Source organism: Gymnogyps californianus, chromosome 8, assembly GCF_018139145.2.
Source record: "Gymnogyps californianus isolate 813 chromosome 8, ASM1813914v2, whole genome shotgun sequence".
NCBI lineage: Eukaryota > Metazoa > Chordata > Aves > Accipitriformes > Cathartidae > Gymnogyps > Gymnogyps californianus.
Genome location: NC_059478.1, coordinates 25,305,784 through 25,333,038, shown reverse-complemented (window position 1 = coordinate 25,333,038; position 27,255 = coordinate 25,305,784). Strand labels below are relative to the sequence as shown.

Below are 27,255 nucleotides of genomic sequence, written 5' to 3'. Positions count from 1 at the left end.
AGGTGGGTAACAAATACTTCTAGAAGTTGTCCCCTCTCATGGTATGTACTGAATTACTCTTCTGAGATCACATCCAGGAGCCTTTTGCTAGGCAAAACTCCCACTGATTTCAAGGACTTGGTTAGATGCTTATCTTGACCTTCTTACCATAATGTCTTAGTTAGTGCCTTGTAATCTTTAATGTATCTATTCTCACAACACTGCTGTAAGGCAGGGCAGGGCTATTATCCCCATTTTACTTATATGCTAAAAGTACTAAATACCATACAGTTGTTCCCATACCATACCTCTCATTTTCTTTTAAAGATATATGTTAAATTGCTGAAGCTTGATTATTGCCAGCTTAGTGGGTCCTGGTCCATGATTAAAGCTCAGAGGCATTACAGTAATACGAATAAGAAAGCGTAGCTTCAGACTCTTTGAGAGAGGAGTGAAATGCAAGCCAACAGTTGGACTATGTGTGTGTCTGAAAGTGGAGGAAATGTGTTTTTAAAAGAAAGCTGCTTAGACTCTGCATGAAAAGATTTTCTGGAGCAAAGTGTGAGGTTAGTAGGGCTGAAAGCATTTAGGACTTGGACTCTCAAACAGCTCTAAACCCCCCTGCTTTTGAAAAGGCAACCTAAGTGATAAAAGCACATAAAACATTGTCAAGAGCACTACTGCAGCCACAGAGTTGAGCATTCAGGAGTTATAAACTAATGGGTCTGTGGTTAAACATCATAGAGCTGCCCAGTATGTGAGCTCTGAGCACACAGGGTGGGGGCGAGGAGGTCTGTGAGGATAAACAAGATCATCTGAAGACTCTGCAAACGTAAACACATCAGGTTGCACATGCATTCTTAATTTGCTTGTTTTTTAATGTCTGCGTGCTTGACTTTGTAGCATAACTCTTCCTGCATGACTTGTTAAAATTTGTGTATGATTTCTCAGATCTGTAAAAGACCAAACTTGAAAACATTAAAATTCCATTATGTGGAAGTGTTTTGACACCCACAGTGTTTTTCCGTGGGGCTGGATGCTAAGGTCTCCCACTCAAAACTATTGTACTTGAGCTGTCATGGATAGCACTAGTAAGTTGTTATTATTCTTTTCTTTTACTACCAGTCCCATCCCCTGTTCCACTTCTGACTTCTCATCTCAACCTGCTTCATTGATCTGCCCATAGTCACCTTTTTTCTTCTCTTCTGATTCCTGTCTCTATGGTCAAGTGTCCTTTCACGGACAGTCCCAATTTCCACCAGTTTTCAGGGACTACTTTCTCTCCCTTCCAGCCCACCTTGCAGAGTCCTCGTTTTTATGCTTTTCTTTCCCCTCACCCTTGTGAGCTTATGAGTTTTATTTCCTTGTAAAAAACAGGTTGCAAAAACACAACAGATCAAGCTCTTTCCCCTGGCGCAGTCATCACAGCGTGGCTGTGGAGCTTTATGGCTTGTGTGCTTTGCTTGTACCACCTGATGGTACAGAAGACCTTAGATCGTACTTGCTATTTGATCAGTTCTAGGAGCTGAGGAATTGAAACAAACTTAGCTTAAGAATAAAATATGCAGAAATTTTTGTAGCAAAAATAGAAGTCTTGAAAGAGCATGTGAAACTGCTGTTTTTCAAAGATCTATAATGGAGTCAAACGGCAAAAAGTACACTCCTGATACACAGGTCAGCAGTGCTTACTGAATGTCATGTGTCTTCTCGAACTGGAATGCCAGAGCTTTTCAAGGGAAGGGCCACCTAACCGTTTAAGCTTAGGCTAAACACTTTTTTTTTGTCTTTAGCCTTAGAAGCAGCTCAACTGTTTTCACTGAAGTTTTCCAAATGTTCCTCTTAAGGCAGGCACCTGGCATTGGAAATTTCATCCCAAACAGTTAAAATTTGATGAAGCTTATAAGCAACTGAAGACAAGATATTAACATGGAGCGTGTTAGGCGGCTTTTCATAGTATGTGGCACTATTAGCTCTTCCTCTGAATCGTGACACATATATGTTTCTATGTACTTGCACCATACTGTTCAAGTGTTAGTATTAGGAAATGGATCCTTAGTCCTGACGAGCCACTAGATATATTTGCACCTTTATTTATTGTTTCACTGTTCCTGCAAATTCATTCACTTGTTGAGAAGGAGCAACTAGACTTTTATTTCGCATATGTCATGGAATCCAACACAAAGTTGTTGCTTTTGGGATATTATTGAACATTCAAGAACTGTGATATAAGGAACAGAATTTAAATTAGCATGAATTGCAGTGTTAAGCAGCTATAAATTCATACTGACGGTTTCCTGAAATGCTTGACATAACTCAGCTGCAAGTTACAGGGTCAAGTTCATTGGCTTTTATATTTAGGGGATCATATATTGACAATAATCATCTCACTGGCTTTTTTAATTGATCAATAAGAGGCATGGCAATTAAAAAAAAAAAAAAAAAAAAAAAAGCAGAGAGCTAGTGAATGATAGTAACCCAAATAAACAGTGTCAGGAATTCAGACACCCAGAATGGAGCCATGTGCTTAAAGATGACCTGCAAGGGACTGAGTGGAAAAGAGTGTCTGAACCTTTCTGTGTATAAAGAAAGGCTGAAAAGATGGGGATGGTGACTCTTTCCTGCTTGTTTTTCTTGTCTTGAAAGCAGCAGGCATGTCATCACTGGTATTCCCTGTGTTTGCCAGAAGACCTCTTGGTGGTCTTGCAGGCTGCATCGTGTGAATTCTCTCCCTTTAATTGAAAGGGTGGGGATACTGAGTCTTTAACAAAGGTGTCTTTTTCCCAAGTGTCAATTAATTATGTTTGATTAAAAAGCATTTTAGAAAATCTGACTGAAAATTATTTCTTCTCATCACTGAATTGCTCAACTTCCATTCTCTTGTGATGTCATGATTTCTTTAGGTCATTAAAGCCCTTAAAATTGATGGGGATCTAATTTCTAAGGTAATTAATAAGTTGCAGTAGCTGTGTCGAATCCTTATTTATCTATCGTGAAGAGGCAAAACACATTCTGCATTCCATTTTTATACTTTAAATGATTTTTTAGTTACCATTACTGCAGCTTTAACATTTTTCTCATACTTTCTTTGCAGGGATTCTGTAAACTAGTTATGTATTCGTTCTTGCATTTTTTTTTTTTTTCCTTGCTAAGTAATGCCAGGGTGATTTGAAACAGCATTCTTGTATCTCTGGGTAATTGATTTTAGTAGTAAGTTTTGTCTTTTCTAAATTACAAAACTGATGCTGTTTATTGCCAGTGTACAGGGAAAAACCTGACCTGGCATCCGCTACAAAAAAAATATAGCGCGCTCACGTGGTTTCGCTGTCTGTTTCTTACCTATCCACACAAGCAAGACAAAATGGTTTGGTGGTAGTCATGTTCCTGGTGCCGTTTTCATCAAGTTTTCTTTTTCCCTTTTTCTTATTGCATAGAGCTTTGCTATAGCAGTGTAATATGTTATGTTACTGTAGGAATGGTCAGGAGATGGGCAGCCACGACCTGAACTTTGAGAGAAGTGTTGGTACCCTGATGGAGGAAAATCAGTCACTGTTGTGTTTTTAGCCTGTCAGGAGACCCCAGTTAGGTGGCAGTGGTGATGGCTGATTAGCCCCTACTCTCAAACTTCATCGCCCTCCTTAGCATGAGAATCAGCACTGCTTTCAAGACTTATTTCTGAGTTTTTACAGCAAGTGAGCTTTATCCTAATTGTACTTAATTTGTCATAGTGTTACATGTTCAGGCCTATTTTTGTACTTCTTTGCTGTATGATTAATTTCTGAGAAGGGATGGGGGGATTTTTGAAGAAGGTATGCTTGATCACTGGGATCAAAGACTGCCAATAGGAGAACTTTAACAGCTGTGTAGATTTGACTGTATTTTGATAGTGGTTATTGCTATAGTAACTCTGAAGGAACAGGTAAAAGTAAAATAAGGGATGGGGCTGAACTGGGGAGAATAGGGTTAAAAATAGTTTGGCTGAGAAAAGATCTTAGAGAATTAACTACTTCTAGAGCATGCTGTTACTCCAGTGTAGTTAAGGGCTTAGAACTTAGGAGGTTGAATATTTGCCAGTTTGGCCCAAAATAATAGTATTTAGTGGGAGAAAAGAGGTTTTTGTTAGAACTGTACCGTGGCATTCTTATACAGCCTGTGTTCCTGTAAAGATCAGTGTATGGTTGCCACCAGAGTGATGGCTCATACTACAAAATGCAAGTTAGAATAAGCTGCCACCAGTGTATTCAGATGTTGTGGAAAACTGCTCAAAAACAAATGCTTTACGTTGCAGTAGACCAAAGTCACTTTTGATGCACAGTCACTGATTGCAGGAGATGGGAATTGCCACAATAATGTATGTGACTATTAGGTATTCTCTTGGTTGGCAGTTTTATAAATAGATATTTAAACCAAGTTAACCCACCCAGAAACATCAGTGGTAGGAGTCTTAGAATCTATACTTTTATGTGTGTTTGTGTATGTGATTTAGGTTTTGTATTGCTATCAGTATTTATCTGAAGTAGGAGATCAGTTGCAAAGTAGTTATGTCTTAACTGAAATCATAATCCTCTCCAGATCACCTAATTCTAATGGGGAGTGATTTATGATGAGGAAGAAGCAGTTGGATTTTGAAGAACTCTCTGCTTGCCTTGGGTTTGTTGTTGCGTAAATTCAGGTAGCAGGGTTGGGTTTTTTTTTTTAAAAAAAAAAAAAAGAGAAAGAAAGCACAGCTCAAGATGGAGTGTTGCATGTCAGGACCTGTAGTTGGCATCTTCATAAAAAGGATGCAAAAAGCTTGCAGGGCCAGTGTTTTGAATGTCATTATATATATCAGCTATTCTGACTGAAAAGAAGTTAATAAATATTGTGGATAACTTTTGCAAATTCATTGATTTGCTGGGTTAGTCTGAAACCTAGTATTTTGTATTTTGGGGGTGGTTGGTGGTCCCATTTGTCTTTCCAGCTTGCATTAAGACAGGATTATATAATAATTGTGTTTGATTTTCTACTTCAGTGGAGCAGCGCGACTTCATTGGAGTGGATGACACAGGAAAAAGATTGCTCTTCATGGCTAATGAAGCTGACTTGGATGAAGAACTTATCATTAAAAGATCCATCCTTCAGAAGTAAGTTTATGAGTTAATAGAAACTGAACTTGGGATGGGGGAAAATAACTGTGGACTAGGAGTGATGGTTAAAGACAAAGTAGGATGAGAAGGGAAGAGGAAAAGCAGCTTTTGCAATATTCAGGGAGCAGTATTTTATTATTCATTACATCATTACAACCAGTTGATAGGCTTGTCTGATACCTTTACTGTGAAAAATTCCAGGGAAAGAAAAGGAATGGGTGAAAAGGTAACTCTCCTTGAACTGAAGCCAGTATCGCTATAGTTCAGATACAGTTTAGATTCAGAGATTCAGAAGTGGTAGACCTATGTCCATAAATGAAATGCTAGTCTCATTGGCTGAGTCCCAAATGGATTTACAGAGTATCTGAGAGAGGCTCTCAGGATTTCATTACACTCTTCTGCGTATAAGGCACAAAACCTCAGCTGTCTTTCCAGGCCCAAAAAGATTCATTGGAGAATCCATGTTATATCCACCATTAAACTGCACTGGGGACTTGGATGAATTTATTAAATATGCCAGACTAGCTGAGCTTCCTGCACAGCGTAATTCATATCCATTAGCAGAAGAAGGAAAGATGGCTTGTTGCTCTTTACGCTCTTCTGTACAGTGATTTTAGTTTTCTCAGACAGACGTTGTCTGACATGTTCTGTGGAAAGCTCTGCTGGCTCCTTGAGAGGCCAGCCTTTGTAGTCTGTCCCAGGCTGAGAGTCAGACTTTCACCTCTGTGAGATTAGACACCTGTGGGGCAGTCATCTGAGAGCTGGGAAATTCATCCATGTGGACCTTGTAAGTCAAGGATGCGGACATCTGGGATCTGCTCTCAGATAAATCTCTTCTGTGAAAATGCCTCTGGTGTGTGCTGTAGGCCACAGCTAGGTGTAATCTTTCCTTGAACATCCCGCTACCAGATGTGAGGGAGGTGCCGCATGCCCATGGAAAGATGACCCCTCTTCTGCCCAAGTTTAAGGATTACCCTAGAAGGAAGGTAGTCAAGAGTGAGCCCTGTTAACTGCTGTGATGGAAAGAGCCTGTCCCAGCACGTTCCAACTGGCTGTCTCCTGGATTTTTCTTGGACATGGCAGGGACCAAGCTGCAGGCAAGCCTTCTGTACATACACAGCAGCTGATCTGCATAGTGTAGGAAATTCAGCACTGTTGCATTCTGTGTTTTTGCGCAAACAAAGACTAATAGATCTATTTTGGGCTAGGGAGGAATATTTTATCTACTGTTAGTGATGGGCTTGTCTTTATGGCTTTCTCCTAGCACTAGCGGGTGGCTATAGTATAACGACTTAGAAATTGCTGTAACATGTGTGATCTTAGTTGACCTCTGATTTTACAGGCTCATCTAACCAGAGGATTCTCATTCCTGTTACCCTATAGCTAAATTAATCAGGCTTTATCCTGCAGGCCAAACTTTGCCTTCAGTAACACCTGTTCAGTTACATTGTCTTCGGCAGATCTTCTTGAGCATAGCTGTTTGGGATTGGTAAATGTAGTGTTGGTGATATACAGATGGGATAAAAATCTATATGTCTCCCTGTCTTTCTTACATTTCCATATGCACAGCTATGAAAGCTAATGTAAAGTGTTAGCCACCCTCCAAGTAAAGCCCGCAGATGATAGGATAGTCTAGAAGCACAAAGAGAGATCTGCTAAGTGTTAAAAAGAAGAAAAAAAAAAAATTAAGAAGATGCTTTGAAGCATCAGGCAGAAGCATTGGGCCAGTATCCACCTCGGTGAGCCTCTGACATCTGAAACTGCCTGCTGTGGATGCTCGTGCGCTCTCTCTGTTTTACAGCTGCCATCTTGGAGAAGCTCTGAGGGAAGCAAAATAGTATATGGAAATTGTCAAATATTTTCAAATGAGGCAATTCCAGGGTAGCAACAACTGTGGGAGCCCTAGGAAGACAAAGTGTTGGCAGCTAATGATGTTTTAACCACTGTGTTGTCTAGACCTGCTCAAGCCCTGACTTTCTCATGTGAGAAACAAAAGCAATGCTTAAAACGATCTTTGAAGTCTTTTTTTTAATACATCATAGTAACGCAAGGGGCGGGGGGGGAAACCAGCAAGCCCAATCTCGTTTTCTTCATGGATCACTTGAAGTGACTGACTTTCAGCTACCATGTTGGCCGTTTCTTGATCTCTGGACTTTGTTTTGATGAAATAACAGACTTTGTGGCAAGATGGGAGAATTTCCAGTACACTCATTTGTTCCTCTGTAAAATACAATAGACATCTTGAGGGTGTTGCTTTTGTTTGTTTTGCTTTTAATGGTCCCTTTGAAGGGCTATAGTGGTCTTGTTACATGAACTCTAGAACTCCTTCAGTGCTTGTTTTGCTCTTCAGATCCTTTTCTTCTATTTTCTTTTTTCTCTCCCTTTTAAGGAGGGGGGTGGAAGGAAGGACAGGGAGGGAGTGGTGAAAGGAATGGGAAGAGGGAAGATGAACTTTTCTTTAAAGCTAGGAATCTTGTTACTGGTAAAAATCTAGATCCCATACAGAAATGGTTCAAAGGACCTTTGGCTTCCCTCCTCACAGGAGGGAAGTTGTGTTGACAAAACATCCAAAGCTATAGAACGCTAATTTAAATCCTTGAAGAAAAACCTTTTTCCTGACCTTTGCCTTCTTCCTATCATTGGATTTCACGCTCTTCACTTTCCTGCCATAAAAGAGCAGCTGGTGGGGAGGGACACGGGAAAACACACATTCTCCTGAGTACCTGTTGAGTATTAAATATTTATTTGCTCTTGACTCAGGCATTTTGTAATAACAAAAGTGTTACAGATTGAAACATTTTAATAGGATTTCTAAGGTCATGGTGTAACCTGTTATTCTCTTTCTCAGTTTGGTTAGGATTTCTTTTCCAGATTTGTTGTTTTGATTTGTTTTGGGGTTTTGTGAGTTGTGGATAGCCATTTTGGTTTTGAGAATGCCTCTCCTTGTTACACCACAGAAAGGAGTCTGGATTTTGCTCCTTTGCTTGCCAGAGCAAATCTGGCGTAGCTTTCCATTCAGCTGTTAAAATTGCCCCCCCCTTTTTTTTCCTGTGCTGTTAATCAACCTGATGACAAGTCCCACAGGTAGCATCCTCCCTCCGGTAAACAAGTGCAAAACAAGTGCAAATACATCCATCCAGGCATGTTTTGGTGTGCATCATGATGGGCCAAGAGACAAATTTATTGGTGGTGCCTAGAGAGACTAATGCTGCTGGGGAAAGCATTTTCAAGGAAATGGTTCCCTGTTTGGGTAATGAGAGCTTATAAAAAGCCATGAACAGCCTGTGCATGTCATTCACTTTGGCAAATAGCTGCAAGATGAGATACTAGAATGAAAGAAATACAGTTTGGGGAAGTTTTGGAGCCAGCTTAGGGCCCTTTGAAGAGGAAAAAAATAAAGTTATGTGCTCATCCCTGGAGCCTGGTTTTGCCAGTGACATCTCGCTGACTTGGGTCTTGGCAGAATGAAGGAGTGAGGAAATGATGAGAATTCCATAGCTGCTGTCTTTGCTTTCGGAGGGGGCAAAGGTATTTGTTTTCAAAGCACAATTACAATGGATGGGGAGCTTTTTGCTCCACCTCTGATATTTATGGTCATGCAAAGTGAGACAGTAAAAGACACCTGTTGGAGCAGGTCTAAATTTGGAGCATTTCCTTTTAAGATCTTGTGGGCTGTGTAAGGGTGAGTTCAGGCTTCGTGGGTGTTCTGTCTGCACAGATGCAGGTGCAGGGCTTCTCCTAGAGAATATGTTAATAAATCACCGTGACAATTCCAGCTACTTATTACTTCATGTGCTTCAGACAGAAAGGAATACCTCATCTATAAATATATACAGTACTAACTTTAGTAACCTTGAAGTAACAATACAGATCTGTTTTTAAGATATTTTAATAAAAAGAGAGGGGTAAGATGGGGGAGTTTTTTCTTCCTTTTCCCCTTGCATCATGAGAGTAAAAATGAATGGTGGTATATAATTTTAAAAGTTAGCGTTGCCAAGTAGGTAGGTAATGGGAGTTCAGGAATAGCTTTGATACACTTGATTTCCCTTCTGTTGCCTTGGGATATTGCCCTTTTTTTTTTTTCTGTTGATAATTTGTTTTAAATAAGTGGATCATATATATAACACACTGCAACTTCCTTAGTGTTTCTGTTCTCCGAAACTGCCCTCCTTGGGAAATTGGCATCTCTGAAATACTCTGCCACTCCTATGGTGGTTCTTTTTTTTTTTTTTTTTTTTTTTCTTTTAAAATCTACTTCCATGAGAGAGGCTGGGAATGACACAGGTATAGGCAGATGCTGCACTGTGTAAAGCACCCTAAACTTGATCATGGGCAGATGTCCTCTTCCAGATCCAGCTGTGCTGGTGAAGGGGGCCACCATCTCCAGCTTGCCCCCAGCTGGATGTATGATTGAGTACTTCATAAGCCACATGTGTCAAAATGAGTTGCATTACTTTTAATAGATTAAACAGCAGGACTTTGATAACTTGGTTCTTTTTACTTTGTGCATTAGGGAGTGGTCCCCACAAGCAGTGCCACTGGCAGGGAAGGAAGGGATGCAATAACCCAACTCAGTAGAAAAATCCTGAAGAGCAACTCAGGGCAGACCAGGGAGCAAAAATTCTTTGCTGGGCTCAGCTGTCTACAGGATGAATATACATGTATTAGCTTTGGTGGTGTTCCCGTGTGGGAAAAATCAGTAGTTTTCACTATTAGCAAACTTCTGTTACTAAGTTTTCTTTGCATTTAAGTGATATTTTGAGCAATGCCATGGAAAGATGTTGGATATATCTTTTTTGCTCTAATATGTGACTTTTAGAGAGTGATGTGTAGATCTTCATGTCTTTCCTGTTAGTCCAGATCTGCTCTTGCAGTTACTCCAGATCTGCTGTTTTCATAAATAAAAATAAAATTTTCTGACTAGCATCCAGAAAATAAGTCAGGTTCTTTTTGGCTCCTCCATCACAAAAATAAAAATTGTATGTGTTGATTTAGGTAATAATCCTTTTGCAGATGCACAAGCCAGAAAAGAATCTGGTTCCCCTTCCCAGAACTGAATTGGTTTCACAGTGCTAGTAGGAATTTAGAAAGTTGTAAAAAGTTATTTTAGCCAGTAAAGCAAGCGAATTTGACTGTGAATCAAAACAAGAGAACTAGGTCTATTGAATAAGGGGGTGTAATTTTTACACACTAACTTCTCAGACTATAACCACACTTTAAAAATGTTGGTGTAGCTTTAATCATATTTCTTTACAAAAGAGGATTTTGCTGAACATTTCAGAAAAAGATATTGGCCTGTGAGTTGTTGTTTTAGCCATGAGTTGGGAGTAGATGTTCTCAAGTTGCCCTTGGAGGTCTTGTGTGCCTGTTCAGAAGTTGCTCAGTTCACTAAGAGTGGCTGCTGTAACTAAAAGGCATTAATTTTCTCAGAAAGTTTGCCCTTTTTATTATTCATTTAAACTTTGCTCAACTTGCTCTGCTTTTTCTGTAAATATGCTGGGGATGAGTGTAGCCTTCAGAAATGGAGTATTTTTAAAACAATTTATTGTTTCTAAAATGAATGTAGCCAAATATAAGGAAAACATTTTAATTTGATGCTTTTATGTTATGCTTGTACAATAAATGTGAACATACTATCAGAGCAGTTAGTGAGACGTTGGCTTTACATTTTAAAGAACATACTGCTATTACTGATTTTAATACTGTTGCTTCCATGGGATTTTATTGTGTTTTGCTGCTTCCGTGTTATTTTATTCATTCATTGCTGGGGGGGGGGGGGGGAGGTTTGAAAGGAATGTACAGCATATCCAGGTCCTATTTATAAAAATAAGAAAGGTCATGCCGTGTCTTGACAGCTTGTACTGGTAAGAGGTCATGAATCTTAGAATCTGGAATATTAGCAGGAACTTCTATTGAATGTAGCTATAGAAAGACTTATTGGCAACGGATTTAATTTTACTGCAAAATTTTTGCCAGCGTTACAGTACACATAAGACTAAAAGCAGAGAGCGTGAGGCTCAGCATTTGGTTTCTAATCGTCAGTAAATGTATGTTGCATGGATTGTCATTAGTCATTTGTCTGTCTGACTGCTGTGGTCTCAGACCAGCACTTAGCCCGTGATTCAGTTTTACTTTTCAGAGGTTTCAAAGGAGGAAGGGATGACTGTATTGCTTGGACACCCTCGAGTCCATGTGACTTGGTAAATGCAGTGCTCTGGATGAGTCATCAGGTTGGACAACACTGAAGTTGAATCTCATTGTTACTCTAAGCCAGGCTTGGGTCTTGAAAAGATGACAAATGGTCTGTTCGTTTTAGAAACATGTCTTAATACTTTATTACAGTTGCCACTGTGTATTTTTTAGCAATGCTGTGAGTTAGTTTATTTCTCAGAGTTGATGGGAAGTGTAGCCATCACCAGTTGTTTTTGTGACATATTTATCCCAGTTGATCCAGATGTAACCTGTATGATCTAAAAGTTCCTCTGAATGGTCTGGTTAGGAGACAGACACAGAATGATCAATTATTTGCTTTCAACGTATGTTTTCAGCCATAGTGTGTATTCAGTATAGCTGCCTGTTGAAATCTGAAGGTTTCAGCTTGTGTCCAGTGATCCCAGAATGACCAGTACGCGACAGAGGGGCACAGACTCCTTATTGTGCGGTTGGGATGGTACAGAGAGGAAAAAAAGCCAAAGGTCAGAGGAGCTATCCCTGCTTGTGCGAGCGCTATCAGGCTCTCCCCTACCACATGTCCGCCATGTGTTCCTCATCAGCGGGATGTGGAACTCCATGACGCAGAGCAGACTGGAATGTGGAGTTAGTTAACACCCGCCGTTGGGGAATTTATCAGCCAATGTGGAATATGGGGGGGAGGAAACAGCCTAGTTTAAAGCAAAGTAAGGGTGAAATGAGGCATGTGACTGTTCCTCTTCAGTTAAAAGGTCTGATTCTGCTTGGGGCTGAGGTCCTGGCTCACGAGCCCAGCCAAAGCTTGTGGTTCCCTTACTGTTTTGCATTACTGTTGTTTGTATTATTTTTTTTTTTTTTAAATCCTTTAAATTGTCATGCTTAGCAGAAGATTTTTGCAGTGGGCTGGAGGGAAATACCCTTGGGATTTTTGCAAGGAACCATTCATCTAGTTTATTCTAAGAAATCTGGACTTCGAAAAGGCTTTCCTTAATCCTGGTCATTGAGATCCCAAATCGCTAACTTGCAGGGATACATAAAAGTGATAGCCTCTCCATTAAAATTAGCTACACTTGGTATCAGTTGAACTGTAGTTGCATAATATTTTTAGTGCTGATTTATTACACTTCATGGCTACTGTGAACTCTAACCTGGATGATTTATTGTGATGTTTAGGACTGCTAAGAATATTGTGAAAGTCATAATAGAAAGAGTCAGAATATACAATTAGCTGGTTGACGGTATATGCGGGCCCACGATCCTTATTGAGTTTGCATTCTACTTTACTCGCAGCAAATATATATCTTTCAAAATGTTTCCATTCATTCAGAATACAATGCTGAATTCCCTCTTGAATAGCTGTAGTGTGGTTCTCCCCAAACAGCATTGTGCTGGCAGTTTCTGGAATTACACAGGAAATGAAGAGCATAGCAAACTTTCCTTTCTCTTGCTAAGACATGCTCCCCGGGAGTTCTTCCAGTAGATCGAGTAAATAGCAGAGATCTGTTCCTAAGGGCAGCATGTCCTCTATGTTTCTGCTTTGAGAAATCCTAATTTTCTCTGGCTTTAAATCCTTCCTTTCTTCATCAAATTTATTGCACCATTTCCCCAGCTAGAGAAGATTAGATAGAGATTCCTTTTACAAGCAGTAAAACTTCTTATCCGCTTGTCTTAGAGATTTCTTATAGGACTCTCTCCTTTCCCAGTCACCAAATATGATATACTCTGTTAAGAATTAAGAGAAGGTGGCTATTAGACCTTGATATGTGAACTGGCAATGCAGAATGCTGTATCTTTCACGATTACTCATTCTAAGTATAATTTACATGTATCTGCATACCTGCATGTTGGCCAGCAATAGCTGTTGGTATTACTTGGGTTGATCATCTTGAAATCCTTTAACCTTTTAAAAAGCGGGGGTGGGTGGGGGTGGGGGGGTGGTATATTCATAATTCAGGTTAGTGGAAGCTCAAGATTTTGAAAAATCTGGGTCAGTCGATACAGAGAGATTTTAAAAGGGAATAATTTAGGGCCTTCAGACAGAAAAAATTTGGCTGATGGACTTTAATTAAACTCTGAAGGTTGGAAGCAAACCAGTAAGAAAGCAAGGGAAATTTAAGTGAAAGCTCAACTTCTAGTTTTTCTGCATATAAATCCTGCAGCAGCTGGTGATATTTGCAAGAGCACAAGAGACTGTCTTTCAGTATTCCCTTTGATTTTTTTTTTTTTCCCCCTTTGCTTTATTATTCCCAAGGTGTAGCATTAAATATCATTTCAGAGGCCATGTGTGTCCCTAACTTCTCTGTCCCATCTCTATGGTACATGTGTTCATACATGTATACATATATGTGTAATATATAGCTTTGTTCACTAATGCATTGGTACAGCATTTGTAGAACTAGGTATTTTTTTGTTGTTGTAGTTTTTTTTTTCCCCCAAACGAGCTACATCGTTTCTGAAAATACCTCTGAAATTCCCACTTCTGTGACTTTGAGCCTTAGCCAGGTAGAATAGTAATAACAGAATCATGGCCAGCGGTGCCATAAATTTCAACTAAAGTATCAGGCAAGAAGTCTGATTTCTGTTTGTACTGTTGTTAGAGATATTTATGCAGGGCAGGTCTTTCAGCAAGTGTGATTATTTTCAGAGAGGCCCTCTCTCCATTCTTGCATTAGAATGTGCTGGGGATGTGTGCAGGGAACGGCACCTGACGAACAGCAGCCAGACAGAAGGAATAAAATCCCTTGGGAATGAGACTTCTCTTTATGGCCATTTTTCACTTCTAAGGCCACTTGAAAAATATTGTTCTTCAGGTAGATCTCCTTCCTAGATCCCTGGGTTAGCATTTGGGTACCTGACATTTTCCCAGACCAAGGAGCTACTGAAGACTTAAGCTTTTCAAGTAGGAAAGTATGCAAGCACATATTTTGCAGCACCGGATGCTATTGAAAGAATAATGGACCCTTCCCACATTCAACTCCATTCTTCTTGCACTCGCTCCCAGACCTCTGGAGCCACTGTGCTAGCAAATGATTACATTCTGTTTCTCTTCCGTAACTCTTCCTAAACAAAATGTTAATTGAGACGTTGATTTATACAATTTAGATTCCTTTGTTCAGTCAGTGTAGTTAAAAGTAGCCTCTGGCTATTGAGGGGATAGATCAGTGAGACAAATTAGTGCTTGCTGGTATGTTTTTCTATCTTACCCTTTGAGAAAATATATATTTCAGATTTAAGGAATATGTCTCTTGCATGTGTTTGTTTTAGATGTACCCCATGATAGCGTAGCTCTAGAATGCAGGATTCTGTGTGTTTTCTGATTTACATTATTATATGAAGGAAGCAACCTGAAAAAAAGTAGACTTTGACATTTTTTTGCTATGCCGTTGATGTTTGTCAACTGAAAAGAAGGGGTTATGATACTAGGGATGTTATATAGATTCCAGGCTTTCATATGTGACAGGGATAACCTTGTGCCTGGGGTAAAAATGACTTCTCATGTCCTGGACAACTGTTGACTTAAAGGGTTTGCAGAAAAGTTGTCTGACCTTACTTCTCAGTAATCTATTCTTGTCTTTGAAAAAAAATAGAAATGTTAATCTGTTTGATTGTTGTAGAGAACTATTAAAATCGGCAACCTTTGTGCTTACAGAGGAAGAGTTCTCTTGTTCTACAGGTGATCTGGTGCTGGAAAGGGTAAAAGTTAACATGTGAATTGATGTGCTATCACCTGTTTGCATTAAGAATGTCTTGTAATTAATATACAAAGAGATCTCACCTCTACTTGGCTTTGTGGCCTTGAGAGGTCCACTTAATGTTTGTCTCATACTTTCTTTGCTTTTTAAAATGAACGCAGTATTACTTTCCTGTCTCATAGGGGCGTAACTCATAAATGTTTATGTCAGTAGTGTAAATGTAAAATACTGCTCTGAGTACAGGGTATTAACTGTTGGCTTTCCTACATTTAGAATCAGAATAGTACTTGTTAAAACAACCTGCAGGAAGCAGCCGATGTAACACTGCGGACAGCATGAGCTACAGATCATGTTTAAACCTAGATTTTCAGTTTCAGCACTTGCATTTCTGCATGTCAGATGCCAGTAGTATTTAAATGTATTATTGTATAGTTTATTGTTTGTTACGTTGCTATGTGCTGCTATTCTTATCAATCCACTGTCTCTAATTTCCTTTCAATGTAGTAATTCTCCAGTTTTTCATACAAAAGCACTGGACATACAGTGAAAAATTAAATATGTTTTCTTTTGCGTTAACGAGCCACTACTCCTGAGTGTACATGATCAAATTTATAGATAGGTGGTTCCTTGCGTGCGCATGAACTGGTTTTACAAATGCTGGCTTGAGTCTGGCACAGCTTGTAGCAGTGCACCTGAGCTAACATGCGAGTGGCTGTGCTGCTGCCAGGGCCAGGCTGGGCTGGCAGCGGCGTAGCTGGGCGGGCAGAGCAGCTCCTGAGCTAGCGAGGCCTGCGGGGGCTCAGGGCACGCCGTGGAAATACCAGAAGGACTCGGTAGGAGCCAGTTCTGGTGCAGAAACAGTAGTGTTGTCTGGGCTTTCTTGGGTCCGTATTACTCTGGATAAAGAAGAAAAAGCAATGTTTATGTTTCTTTAATCCTTGCATTCGTTTGCTGCTCTCCACTTCTAGTTTGGCCACCTGATGGCAGCTTTTAAATTCTGAGATAAGAATTGTGGTTTTGTTACCCATATGTACAGCTTTGGTCAGCATTTTCAGGTTCCAGCAAAATACAAATATCAAACAAGAGTATAATCTTTTATAGTTCTTCAAACAGCTTACTTTTCACAGTAGAAAAGTAATTCCCTTTAGAAGGTGATCACTGCAAAGACTAACTGCTTTCATTTCTCCTAAACATTTTAAAAGCATGACAACTATTCTTTACAAGCGATCTGCTGCAAAACATCTGAGTTGATTTGGGCTGCTGTGTGTGATCTGCTTCTTCACTTTTTTAATGACAATTTTATCCATAAAGAGAAAGAGTTAATGTTTTCTGAATGACGGGTTATGGTAATAAAACAAGGTGATATGGCCCTGCTAAACAGTGGCCTCATAAAGGTCGTGTGCATAAATGAAGATATAACGAACCTGTAAGTCAAGAATGCCATGAACAGTAGAAATGCCAAACACCAGAGCTGAAGCACAGTTGAATAACCTGCTGCAAAGAAGTCTGTCACTTTACCTGTTCCTTCATTTCTGTGTTTTGAAGTTGTAACTGATTGATTCACCATCTTGAAGGCAGCAGATGCAAGGATATGAATTTGTGCATCTCTGAGAAAGGTGTCTAGTACTGTGCACAAGTCTTTGAGTGGCAGAAAGCTCATAGCAGACTGCAGCACAATAATTTAAAGGCTAGTTTTGCTTTGACACTCTCTCTGTCCTTTGACTTCTTAATTTTCCTAAATGAAAACATGTTGTGTCCACAGTGGAGGTGACTCACAGCTTCTATTCAGGACTTCTGGAAGGTTTCAGTCTTTTACCTGCCATATGCTTGCATATCTACTGCTGATTTCAGCTCCTCCTACAATGACAATAAGAAAACTGGCCATAAGTGTTAATTCAAGTCTCAATGGAAGCATCCAGAGTCTTTGGTATCTTAGGATACCGCTGTTTCCGAAGGTTTCTAGATATGCTGACATGTAGCTGGTGAGTGTTTTTCATCATGGGTCAGTGCCTGAAAAGTTGTTACGTGGTGAAGAGGTGAAAGCTGAACCGAGCTGTTCAGCATCAAAACGCTTTAAATGAACGGGGATTATGGGAAGGTGTGCTGCACTGTAGTGATTTGAGGCCGCAACCAATTGTGTGCTATGCCCATGGGAGAGTCAAGGACAACTGCAGTGTACACAAGTGAAAGATGTTGGGGCCGTATCTTTGCAAAGGCTGATCTGATTTCTAAGTGTAAGTTTACTGGTCAAAATTGTTGATCCCTTCTTGCTGCAGGCTGGGTAGAGCATGGGTATGGAGAATTAGATGAAGTTATAAGGAGGAGAAAAATTGATGAGCCTCGGAAGCATTCCTTGCAGGTAGGCACTGACTTGAACTTGCATCTTGTCTCTAAAAGTGGATAATATCTTCTTATTTACACTCAGAGTTAAATATTTATTCCCAAAATTCTGGGATGTTTTGGCTTTTAAATCTAACACAAGGAAGGACAAGCAGACAAAGTCTGTGGATCAAAATACAGTGGGAAAAAAAGTGTATGAGAACCCATTCTTAGTAGTCCTGTTTGTTCCCTTAAGCAAAAATGTCCCCCTCCCTGCCACTGTTTGTGTCCTGAAGAGAATCCAGTGTTCACATCTCTGAGGAACTAATTTTGTCATCCAGTTGAATAGTAAGACCCAAAATTGAGATTAACAGTTATCAAAAAGTAAGAAGCAAGTGCTCTGCTGTTACTTGATCATTTTGTGCTTACTTGTTAAGCTGAGATTTTCACCAGTTACTTTTTTTATGATTTCTGAGTACTGTTCATTAATGTAGTTATTTCATTGCTGAATGACAGCATGTTTTTACGCACGGCTGTCGCTTCTAGCTTCGTTTCGAAAAGAGAGGTGATACTCCTTGCCAGAAGTCGAACTGTTGTGCTGTATGGTTTCTACTTCCAGAAATTCCTTCAGGGCTTCAGTTTGTATTTGATTTTTGGCTGGTTTGCAAGAATATATGATCCAATCGATCCAATCATGTTTTTAATTGAAAACATACATAGTTTGTGTATATTAAAAAAAGATAATTTGCATGTAAGGAAGAGCCCATGAAAGTGTATTTGAGAATTCTTACGTGCACCTGGGCGTACAAAAAGTTTAGTAAATGATTTTGTGTGTATCCATTGTGTATTTGTTTCTTTTTTGTCAATGTACGTCAGAGGTCCGAATACAAATAAAGCATGCTATGTAGGCTAATTAAATCAATGCCTCTGTGGAAGAACTTAGTTTCTGGAATTGCTCTTGTAAATCTGAGATGTAAACAAAAACCTAGTTATTTTTATATCGTTTTCCTTTGCCTCGTGTACGTGATTCTGGAAGTTGGAGAGTTATATGTTTATGCCTCCTTTTTTATAGCAGAATATTTGTGTGGCTGAATTTTTATTGAAGCATAATTCCTGATTTCCTTAAAGCTGAGCAAGGCTACTGTACAGTGGGGACACACATTAATTTGAGTTGCTGTGAAAGGCTGTTCATTTTAAAGCTATCAAGGCAGCAAATTGTCCTCGAGTGTTTCTTCATTAAGAGTTGTTTGCCGCTTTTGTAGAAATGGCTGCTTTAGCCACAGAAAGTAAATTGGGAGCTCTTCCTGAAAGAAGGATGTGCAAAGAACAGCACTTAGGCCATGGGATTTTACTGTCCTTCCTTCTCCTGCCCCTGCCTACTTGGGGATGATGCAGGTATCATTGCATTTTATTCTGTTTCATTTCACGTGTGTGCCTGGATGAGCAGTCTCCAGAGGCTCGTTTTATCTGAGGTTGGCTTTAGTTTGTTCTTTCTTGGTTGGTTTGTAGCTTCCTCATAGACTATGAGCTCATTGTGCTGGTTCCTTTAAAATGTAGAATGCAAAGCTACTACCTGTCTTAAAAGTTTAGAGTCTAAATGGACTGTACGATTATGGATATCGCCTTTGCTCCCATTAAATGTGAAACTTCAGCTCTTCAGAATAAACCTATTTTCTGGTGAATTCCAATGTAATAGTAAAATGTACTGTTTGTGAGGAGTGCAGCTTCCATGGTGTGAATGATCAGACCCACTTCTTCTGTGGAAGTGCAAAAACTCCCTTTTATTTTTAATAGCAAATTATTTTGAGAGTAGAGCCCAGAAGCATGGGATTTTTAGAAGTAAACTAGTCTTTTAAGGCTTCCTGTTCATTTTGGTTGTGCTTATTGCTTCTTACCTCTCTCTGATTTATTTTTTTTCTTAACTGTTCTCCGCAAAAGCAACCATTGTAGACTTGGCCCTTTTTTATATTACTAATATAGTCTAGAGGGGTAGCACAGGTCTTTTAGTTACAGATTGTTTCTAATACATTTTTTCTTTATAAACTAGGGGCAGGACTGTACACGAAATCTCTGTTATTGTATTTGTGCTTTGTACTCATGTACTTGTTGACTGTTTTACAAGCCAGTAACGTAGTAGCCACAGGCTAGGAAGCTTGCCCAGAAATCTGGCATATTTAATTAGTGCTAGTAAACAAGCAGAGTTTCAAATTTAATTTTTCCTTCTTTAATTCCTATAAACCTCAAGCCATTTAAAACTTAATTTTGACACTAGTTTCGTTTATGCAGTTGGATAATACTGAAACAGTCCACAACCACAGACGGAATAGTCCCAGTCTCTTCCAACCAAGAAGGGAATAGAAGTTGTTTTGCTTTAATAGTATTTGAGGTTGCCGTAAAACTGTAAATGATAATCTTCAGGTCATCCGCTACCCATTTTCTTCTTCTTTCTGTTAGGCTAAGTGTTTTAAGATGAGGAAACTGTCCTACCATGGGTTTAGCCTTGTAAAGGAAAAGGATTGGATTTGTTGCCATTCTGGTCTTTGTACAGAGAGCTGTTCTAAGAGCAAATTATGGAGGCATCTGAACTCTGTTACTTGCCATAGCCAGTTTATTGCTTCTAGGCTGTGAGGTTTAACTCGCTACCCCAGGTGGCATAAGCAACAGAGGGTTCAGTTGCTGTCTTCTCTTTTGCTTTTCAATACCAGCTTGTGATCAGTGGTGAAAATGGTTCTTTACTACTGCTTTCGCTATTAGGGCCCACTGAAGTCTAGATTAATGACATCGCTCCTATCTGTTTCATTGCTGAGGCTGCACTGTCTCCAGACAAGTAGTGTGCTGATGTCTCCTTATCACAACAATAAAATACTTGCTAATTTTGGCCGAAAACTGGACTTTGCAACTGCAGCTACAAAAAAAAAATTAAAAAAATTAGTATTTAAATTGTGAAAATAGACAGATGAGCAGTGTCTTATTAGCTGTCCAGACAGCTTTCCCTTCAAGAACGTGGGTTTTTTTTTGTTTTTTGTTGTTTTTTTAAACGAACAGTGACTGTCTCCTACTTATTATAAAGGCAGCTCCCACCTACTGTATGAAGTGAGTTAGCACATGCTGGGCTGTGCGGAAGTTAACCTGCTGCTCGAAGTACCTTCTCACTGCATTGGATTAGCCAGGATGTTCTTCTGTCCTCTGCAATATTCTAATTGCCATATTATCACTGTTCAAAAGGATTGAAATTCCTCCAGCCCAACCTTAAGCTCTTATTCAGGTCCTAGTAATGGGTGAAAGATGAGAAAGACTTTTGGAAATCCCACTCTGTCCTCAGTGCAGCGTATGTTTTTGTTGAGTTGGGCTTAATGTTGTAGTGCTCCAACTTTAGCATCCTCCTGAAAGCATTTTAGGTGTAAGCTCAGTTTCTTATAGTAATATGAAGGAGCAACTTCTGTTATAGCTATTAACAAATCTGGAAATTTTAAATCATGAGTAATCTGGTCTAACCAGAAACTAATCCAGTGTGGTTGTAACCACTGTAACTACTTGTTTAAAAAATGCAAATTTGGACTTTGGGTGGATGTTAAGCTCTTCTTGCGGTAATGATAGATTTTTCTGTCTTGTCTTCTTTCCTTTTTTTTTTTTTTTGATACTTATGTTCATCATCCCATGGTATTTCTAATGGTGTTTTGTAAAATGCCAGTTAGCTATTAAAAGAATTAATCATAAAGTTCTTTTGGGTTGAAAAGATGAGAGATGTCTGCAAGTGGCTTCAGTCTGATTTCAGTTTTCCTTTGGTTTTAAATTCTGCTGTCACTCTGCAAAAAGACTGCTACATTTTCTATTTTTAAGGCTTTGTTTTAATGAAGTTCTTATTTGATACTGTCAAACTATTAGCTGACAATTAAATAGTATAGGTTCTTTTAAACTAGAAAAGAACGCAAGTATCTCTGTATTTCTTGTGCGATGTTCCTATCACTTGGGGTATTTTTTTCACTGCAGAATTGGGCTGTACTCTAATGCTGATGATGCCCCAAGCCCTGATGGCTCTCTGTGTCCTGAAATCTTGTGGCCCAAGGTTGATGTTGCCCTAAATCCAGGCTAGCATGTGTCTGAATACACAGGCTGAGTCATGACTTCAGTGTAGCCAAGTCAGGAAACCCCTCTGTTTTTCTGTAGGGAAGCAGGATTCATCAAGTCTGACTGCTGATACTTTAGCGTAGTTTCCACTAAAATGTATTTTTCTTCTATGTACCTGTTCAGCATTGCCGAGATGAGGAGCAGCCTGTGTCCTGGCAGTCAGAGCCAGGCTCCCTCTGCAGTGGCGGCAGAGCCAAGTTCTGTGTCCACTTTAATTTCTGCCTGAGATAAAGCTGTTTTCATGGTCTGATTAAATATTTGACACTTGCAGTTGTTGGGATCTTGTCAAGGTGAAGCGTGGTTACTGTGTTGCCAAATGCTAAAGTGTCCAGGTTTCAGTGGAGTTGAGATGTGAATAGATACAACTGTAAAAGCTTATTGTGAATCAAAAGTGAGGCAGAAGCAGTAGGTTCCAGGGGGAAATAAAAAGGAAACACAGGTCAAAGCATCAGATGAGGAAGCTACAGACCCTCGAGGAGCAGGAGCTAAGTGTAATTCACTTACAGTAGATGAAGGAAATGAGCATTGCCAGGTTTACTGCAGAAGACATCCTACATGGGCTGGATTTGGGTAGGTTTTGGTAATTTAAACCATAACACTTGAATTTTTCCTGTCTTTGGATTCAAAGCTCATGTCATCTTGCTTTCTAGACTATTAAGTGTTGGCGGGAGCCAGATGCTGCTTTGTCTAACACACAACATGTATTCCTCTCCCCTCTCTACTCTCCTCTCTCTCCTCTTCTTCCTTCTAACCCTGATGATCTGCTATCGGACTCTTGTCAGGTTGTTCTCCAGTCCCATGAAACTTAACTGTTTTGAATGCAAATATCTTCTAAAGACAGACTCACAAACGTGCACCTTCCATCAGAAGAGCCCATTTGCTTGTCAGGTGAAGATCCTAGCAAAGGAAAGTGAGTGATCAGGTATGGCCTATGCACAGTAACAGGTTTTTAATTTTAATAAACTGGTGGTGCACAAGTAGGTGATTTTCATGAGGTCCCTGGCAGGCTACTCACAATGGGAAACCCAAAGGTATGTGTGACAGCTTCAGTTTTTCCTGCTCCTGGGCCCTGTAAAGTAAAAGGGAAACACTTATAATGCTTATTTCTACTTTATTTTTTTCCACTTCTGCTTTTACTTGCAATTTAAGGTTGGGGGAGGGAGGATTTCTTTTTGCCTGTGTGTTTTAGTAGTCCAAAGGTATGCCATAACCTTAAATTCCCAAATTTTGCAGATCATAGATTCTAAATAAAACCCACCTCACCTGGGAGGTGCAGAAGGTCTTTGGAGCCTTATCGAGCAAGGCTGCGATCAGCCAGTCACGCTGCTGAGTACCGTTTTGTTTGCCTTTGAGTCTAGGCCAGTGACATAAAGAAATTGTGGCAGCCTTGCTGTGTTTAAGCTATATATTGCTAGTGACCTACAGCTTTGACCTAGTATTCAGTTTCACTGTTTCCCATGCATTTACTGTAATTATTTGATTTAAGAAAATATATCATATGTCTGCTGCTTAGCCCTTTGGGAACTGGCGTAGGAGGGATCAGCAGGAGCTGCTGTTCTTCAGTAGCCTCTGTACAATCCTCCAGCTTCAGTTGTTTGCTTAAAACTTGTTCCTCTTTGTGTTGTCATCCTTTCAGCCCTGACAATTTTAGGGAACAATTATTTACTAAGGTGAATTTCCATGAAGCAGGAAGCAAAATGAGCTGAAAATTGGAAATGATTAGGGTTGCCAGGTGCAGACTTTCAGTTCTTTCTCCCTCTTTAGCAAAGAAAGCATTTCCCAAAGCTTGATTAAATCTCTTAAATCACAGTTTAGCCCAGCGTAAGAAAAATAAGCTCAGATACCAGATCTGAACCAAGTGACTAAGCCATGTCCCGTTGTGTTAGAATTGAATTGGTTATAGTGCACAATAATCTACTTTATTGTCATCCTGGCCTTAACTGTAGCATAAGATGATTACATTGAATGTGTATAATAATAAGGCTTACACTTTGTATATACTGCTTTAAATATTTTGGCAGACCATAGAAAGAACCTTTACGTGCAAGGCTTGATTAATCCTTTTCCTCTGTGTATAGAACAAGTAGCTGCCAGAGCTCAAGGGTAAAACCTATTAATAATGTCTCTGGCAGTCCCCGCCCTTCTTTGCAGTGTATTCTCTTCTGTTCACACCAAACGCCGGACTTATTATCATTTTGGTCTTTCTCTTTTGCTTTCCCAGTTTCCACATAGCAATTGGGGTATTCTAGCAACCTTGAATCTAGTATAAAAGTGTCTAGTATAAAATATTTGCACAAACTCTGTTTTTCCAGTGACAGGGAAAGAGAAAAGGGGCAGGGGCATTGTGGGGAGCCCAGCCCCTGTGTCATTTCCTACAGCTGTTAGTACTCAGTATGGCAGAGAAGACCCTTAGAACCAAGTTTAGGGAAATACTTTCCCCAGCAGCTGTCTGGCATGCTCCCAGGGGGATGCACGTGCATCCAGCAACGTGGCCGCGCACTCCCCAGGAAGTGCTCCTCGGACTTGGGGTGGGTGAGGAATTACTGTTGTTCTCACTTTCATATGGGGAAGCTGAAGCAGGGCGAAGAAACATGTTCTATAAGGTCATGGGATGAGTTGGCTGCACAGCCATCAGCACCCTTGCTGTTCAGCATCGAAGTCAAGAGAGATGTTAACGTTCAAGCACGGTGTTGGTGCCAAGATAACGACTCTTTCTACGGGAGGTCACATTGGCTTACTGTAAACCATTACTGACCTTGAACAAATATTAATCCTGAGTTCTGACTGCTAACCTGTACTCTTTATACTAGAGAAAATGATTTAATCTTTGGCTTTCAATGAAAATTGGTTCCTTTACCAAAAAGTTTTCAGCATGTTTTTGTCAGAAGAAGGTTCATAGTTTGTATTATAGTCTCATGGGTATATTAATAATATAACACAACAAAGAAAAATGGCAGGTGGTGAAGGTTTTAAATGAAAAATATTTATTATTCAGAAGGCTTTCAAGCAACTTAGGTCACTAGATCAATAAAACATTTTCATTTGGAAAGTACTTCCCATTCCTGACGCGATGTCTCTTTGACCGGGAGGGTGGATGGGTGGGCAGTTACCAGAACTGCCTCTGGGCCGCTGATGTTAAGCTGCGAAGGTGGCATGTCCTCCCTTGCCAAGTCCTCAAGGGACCAAATGCGTCTTGCCCTCCTGTCTTTGTAAATAAGGTTGTTACAAAACTGAAGGAAGGGAAGCAGTGAGGGGGTGCCTCTGAGCTGGGAAACGGAGGTCAGGGTCACCCAAGGCCCACGGCACATGTTGTAAGACACCTCGTAGCAGCCTATGCTGTCTTGAAATCTTGGGTGATTGCTTTTCTGTGCCCCTTTGCTCTCCACGCCAGTGCTCTCACATCACCAAGGTATTCCTCATAGCCAGAACTGAACCAGTTGTTCCACCCAAGAAGCAGCATCCTCTAATGAAACTCTGCTCCCCCTCCTCTGAAGCCCGGTGGAAGAGGGGCGCTGGGCAGAGCGGGGCAGGGGGCCCCGCAGGCGGGGCGGGGGGGGGGGGGGTATCCCGGCCCGGGGGGGGCCCGCAGGCGGGGGGGGGGGGGGGGGGGGGTGTCCCGGCCCACGCTGCTACAGCTGCTGTGGTTCAGCCCAGAGGTGGCAGCATTTCACTGGTGGGCAAAGCAGGCCTGGGATACAGTGGGGACATTCATTTGGCTAAGTGCTTTGGGATCTTTTTGGCCAAAAGCACTGTGTTTAAAAAAAAAAAAAAAAAAAAAAAAAAATTAAGGTCATAAGGTGTCTGGGATTTTTGAAGAGCCAACGTAACAGTGGTCTTTTATTATTAGTGAGTTTACAGCCAAGAGCTGTCCCGTAAATGAGCAATGCGATTTAGGGATTTTTTTTTTTTCCCCCCCCTTTAAAAGTAGGAATGCTTGAGACATTAAAGGTGGTCTGGCAGCTTTTGCTGTGAGACTTCTCTTCGTGTTGATCTGTACACTGGCTTTGTATCAACATGAGAGCACTACCTCCATTACAGACAGTCAGGGGTCAGCAGTGTGTGTTTGAACTGGATGGCACCCTTCTTCACGCAAGAATACAGTATGTGGTGTGGGGAATAGGAAGAATGCGGTAGACTGTTTGGCTACATGGACTATGTGAGCTACATGCAATTAATTAGAAAAGAAATGAGAGTGGAATGCATAGTTTACACTTAGCATGCTGTTATTTATTTACTTATTTTGGAGGGATGGGGAGGAAGGTGAACTAATACCCCATAAGCCCACAGTGGATGTAATTCAGATGTCAGTTCAGGAGCCAGGTTAACAGTAGATATGACTGGATTTTTATTGTGTCATTGCTCGGATTAGTGTTAGAGTACGGACAGCCTCAGGTCCTTGAGCTTATTTAAAGACCTTCATCTTTTCTGTCAACAGCTGCATGAAGTTAAAGGGAAAGAGGCCATGAGATTTCTCTTTCTCAGCTAGTTTATTTGTGAGGTGGTGAGGTTAATGTGGCAATATCCCATGCTTAGTAGAGAGGCTTTTTGGCTTTAAGCATTGTGTGTGCTCCCTTCAGATTTATGATTTTGACCCCAGCCTGGCATTATCACACTGTCAGTGGGAGTGCAGGGCTGGTTTGAACCTCCAGCTCTTGGTGGTAATCTCTCTTAATTAGTTTACAGTTGAAACAATTGTCCGTCTTTTTGCCTTTAAACAAGGGAAGTTTGCTCTGTCAGGGGTTGATTTCCCTGAGGGAGGAAATCCTGAGGGAGGTTATCAAGGAGAGAAAAAAGCTCTGGGCTCCACTTTCAAAGCAATGCCATGTACGAAGCATGCATCAATCCTGTTAGTACGGCTTATTATTTCACAATGGCGTGTCAGGAATTACGGGCACAGACCTTTCTAAGGACTCTTGCAGACCTTCATGCACTCTCATCCTGAGTCAGGATTTTGTGGAATTATGTGCTAATAAAAGCTAATTTTACACATCAAATTGCATTCTTTGAAATTGCTCTTTTAATTGCTGATCTTTCCCTGACTTCTCCACAGATCTCTCCGAGCCTCCTCATTGTCGACTTTCTGCCAGGGAGCCCTCTATGCCTCATCATTAGGGCTAAAATCTGCCATCACTTAACATAACACACAGAGCTTACAACTGGGAGCAGCCCCCTCCCTTGCATGGGAGCACAGACAATAATAGACACTATAGTGGCAGCGCCAATGGGAGTTTTACCATGTATTTTAATGACTTGTGCTTGATTAAATTTGCTAGATTGAACCAGTTAATTTAGTAATTGGTATGATTCTTAGAGGGTTCACATTTGACATTCCTCGCTCATTAAAGAGCTCCAACAATGGCTGTTACAACTTTCATCTCAACGGTGACCCTCTCAGATATATATCCAGTCTTTTTCTTTTGATAAACCACCCAATCCGGCATTCATTAACACTTAACCATCTGCAGCCAGCCCCTCCTAGTACCTTCTCCCTTGCTTTGATGATATAATTAAAAGCCTTCTGTATTATCTCCCTCAGAGCGATAAGTCTAGGTGTGTCAGCTCTCAGCACATGCATTGTTTGTTATTCGATTCTCTCTGTATCAGCTGTTTCTTGCATTGGGCTCATTTTTCATATGTTGTAAAGATTAGCTGATGGAGTGGGAGATCAGAGGCATGAGAAGGGAGTGTGGCTTTCGATATTAGTAACCAGATGCTCATTTGAAATGGTGATGGAGTTTGCTGTTATCTGCTTAGATTATTTGGCTCCTTTGCTTTTACCTGAAGATAACTGGTTTAAGCACTAGTCAATGAAAATTAGCATCATC

At 40.4% G+C, this 27,255-nt stretch overlaps 1 protein-coding gene across 2 annotated transcripts in view; it reads left to right on the top strand.

Moving 5' to 3' along the window:
* EIF2B3 (eukaryotic translation initiation factor 2B subunit gamma) overlaps positions 1-27,255 on the top strand; it is a 105,149-nt gene that overhangs the window by 21,975 nt on the left and 55,919 nt on the right. For both annotated transcript variants that reach the window (XM_050900876.1, XM_050900875.1), the window contains exon 5: positions 4,988-5,099. In XM_050900876.1, coding sequence (XP_050756833.1) covers positions 4,988-5,099 — 112 coding nt within the window. The remainder of the gene's footprint in view (positions 1-4,987; positions 5,100-27,255) is intronic.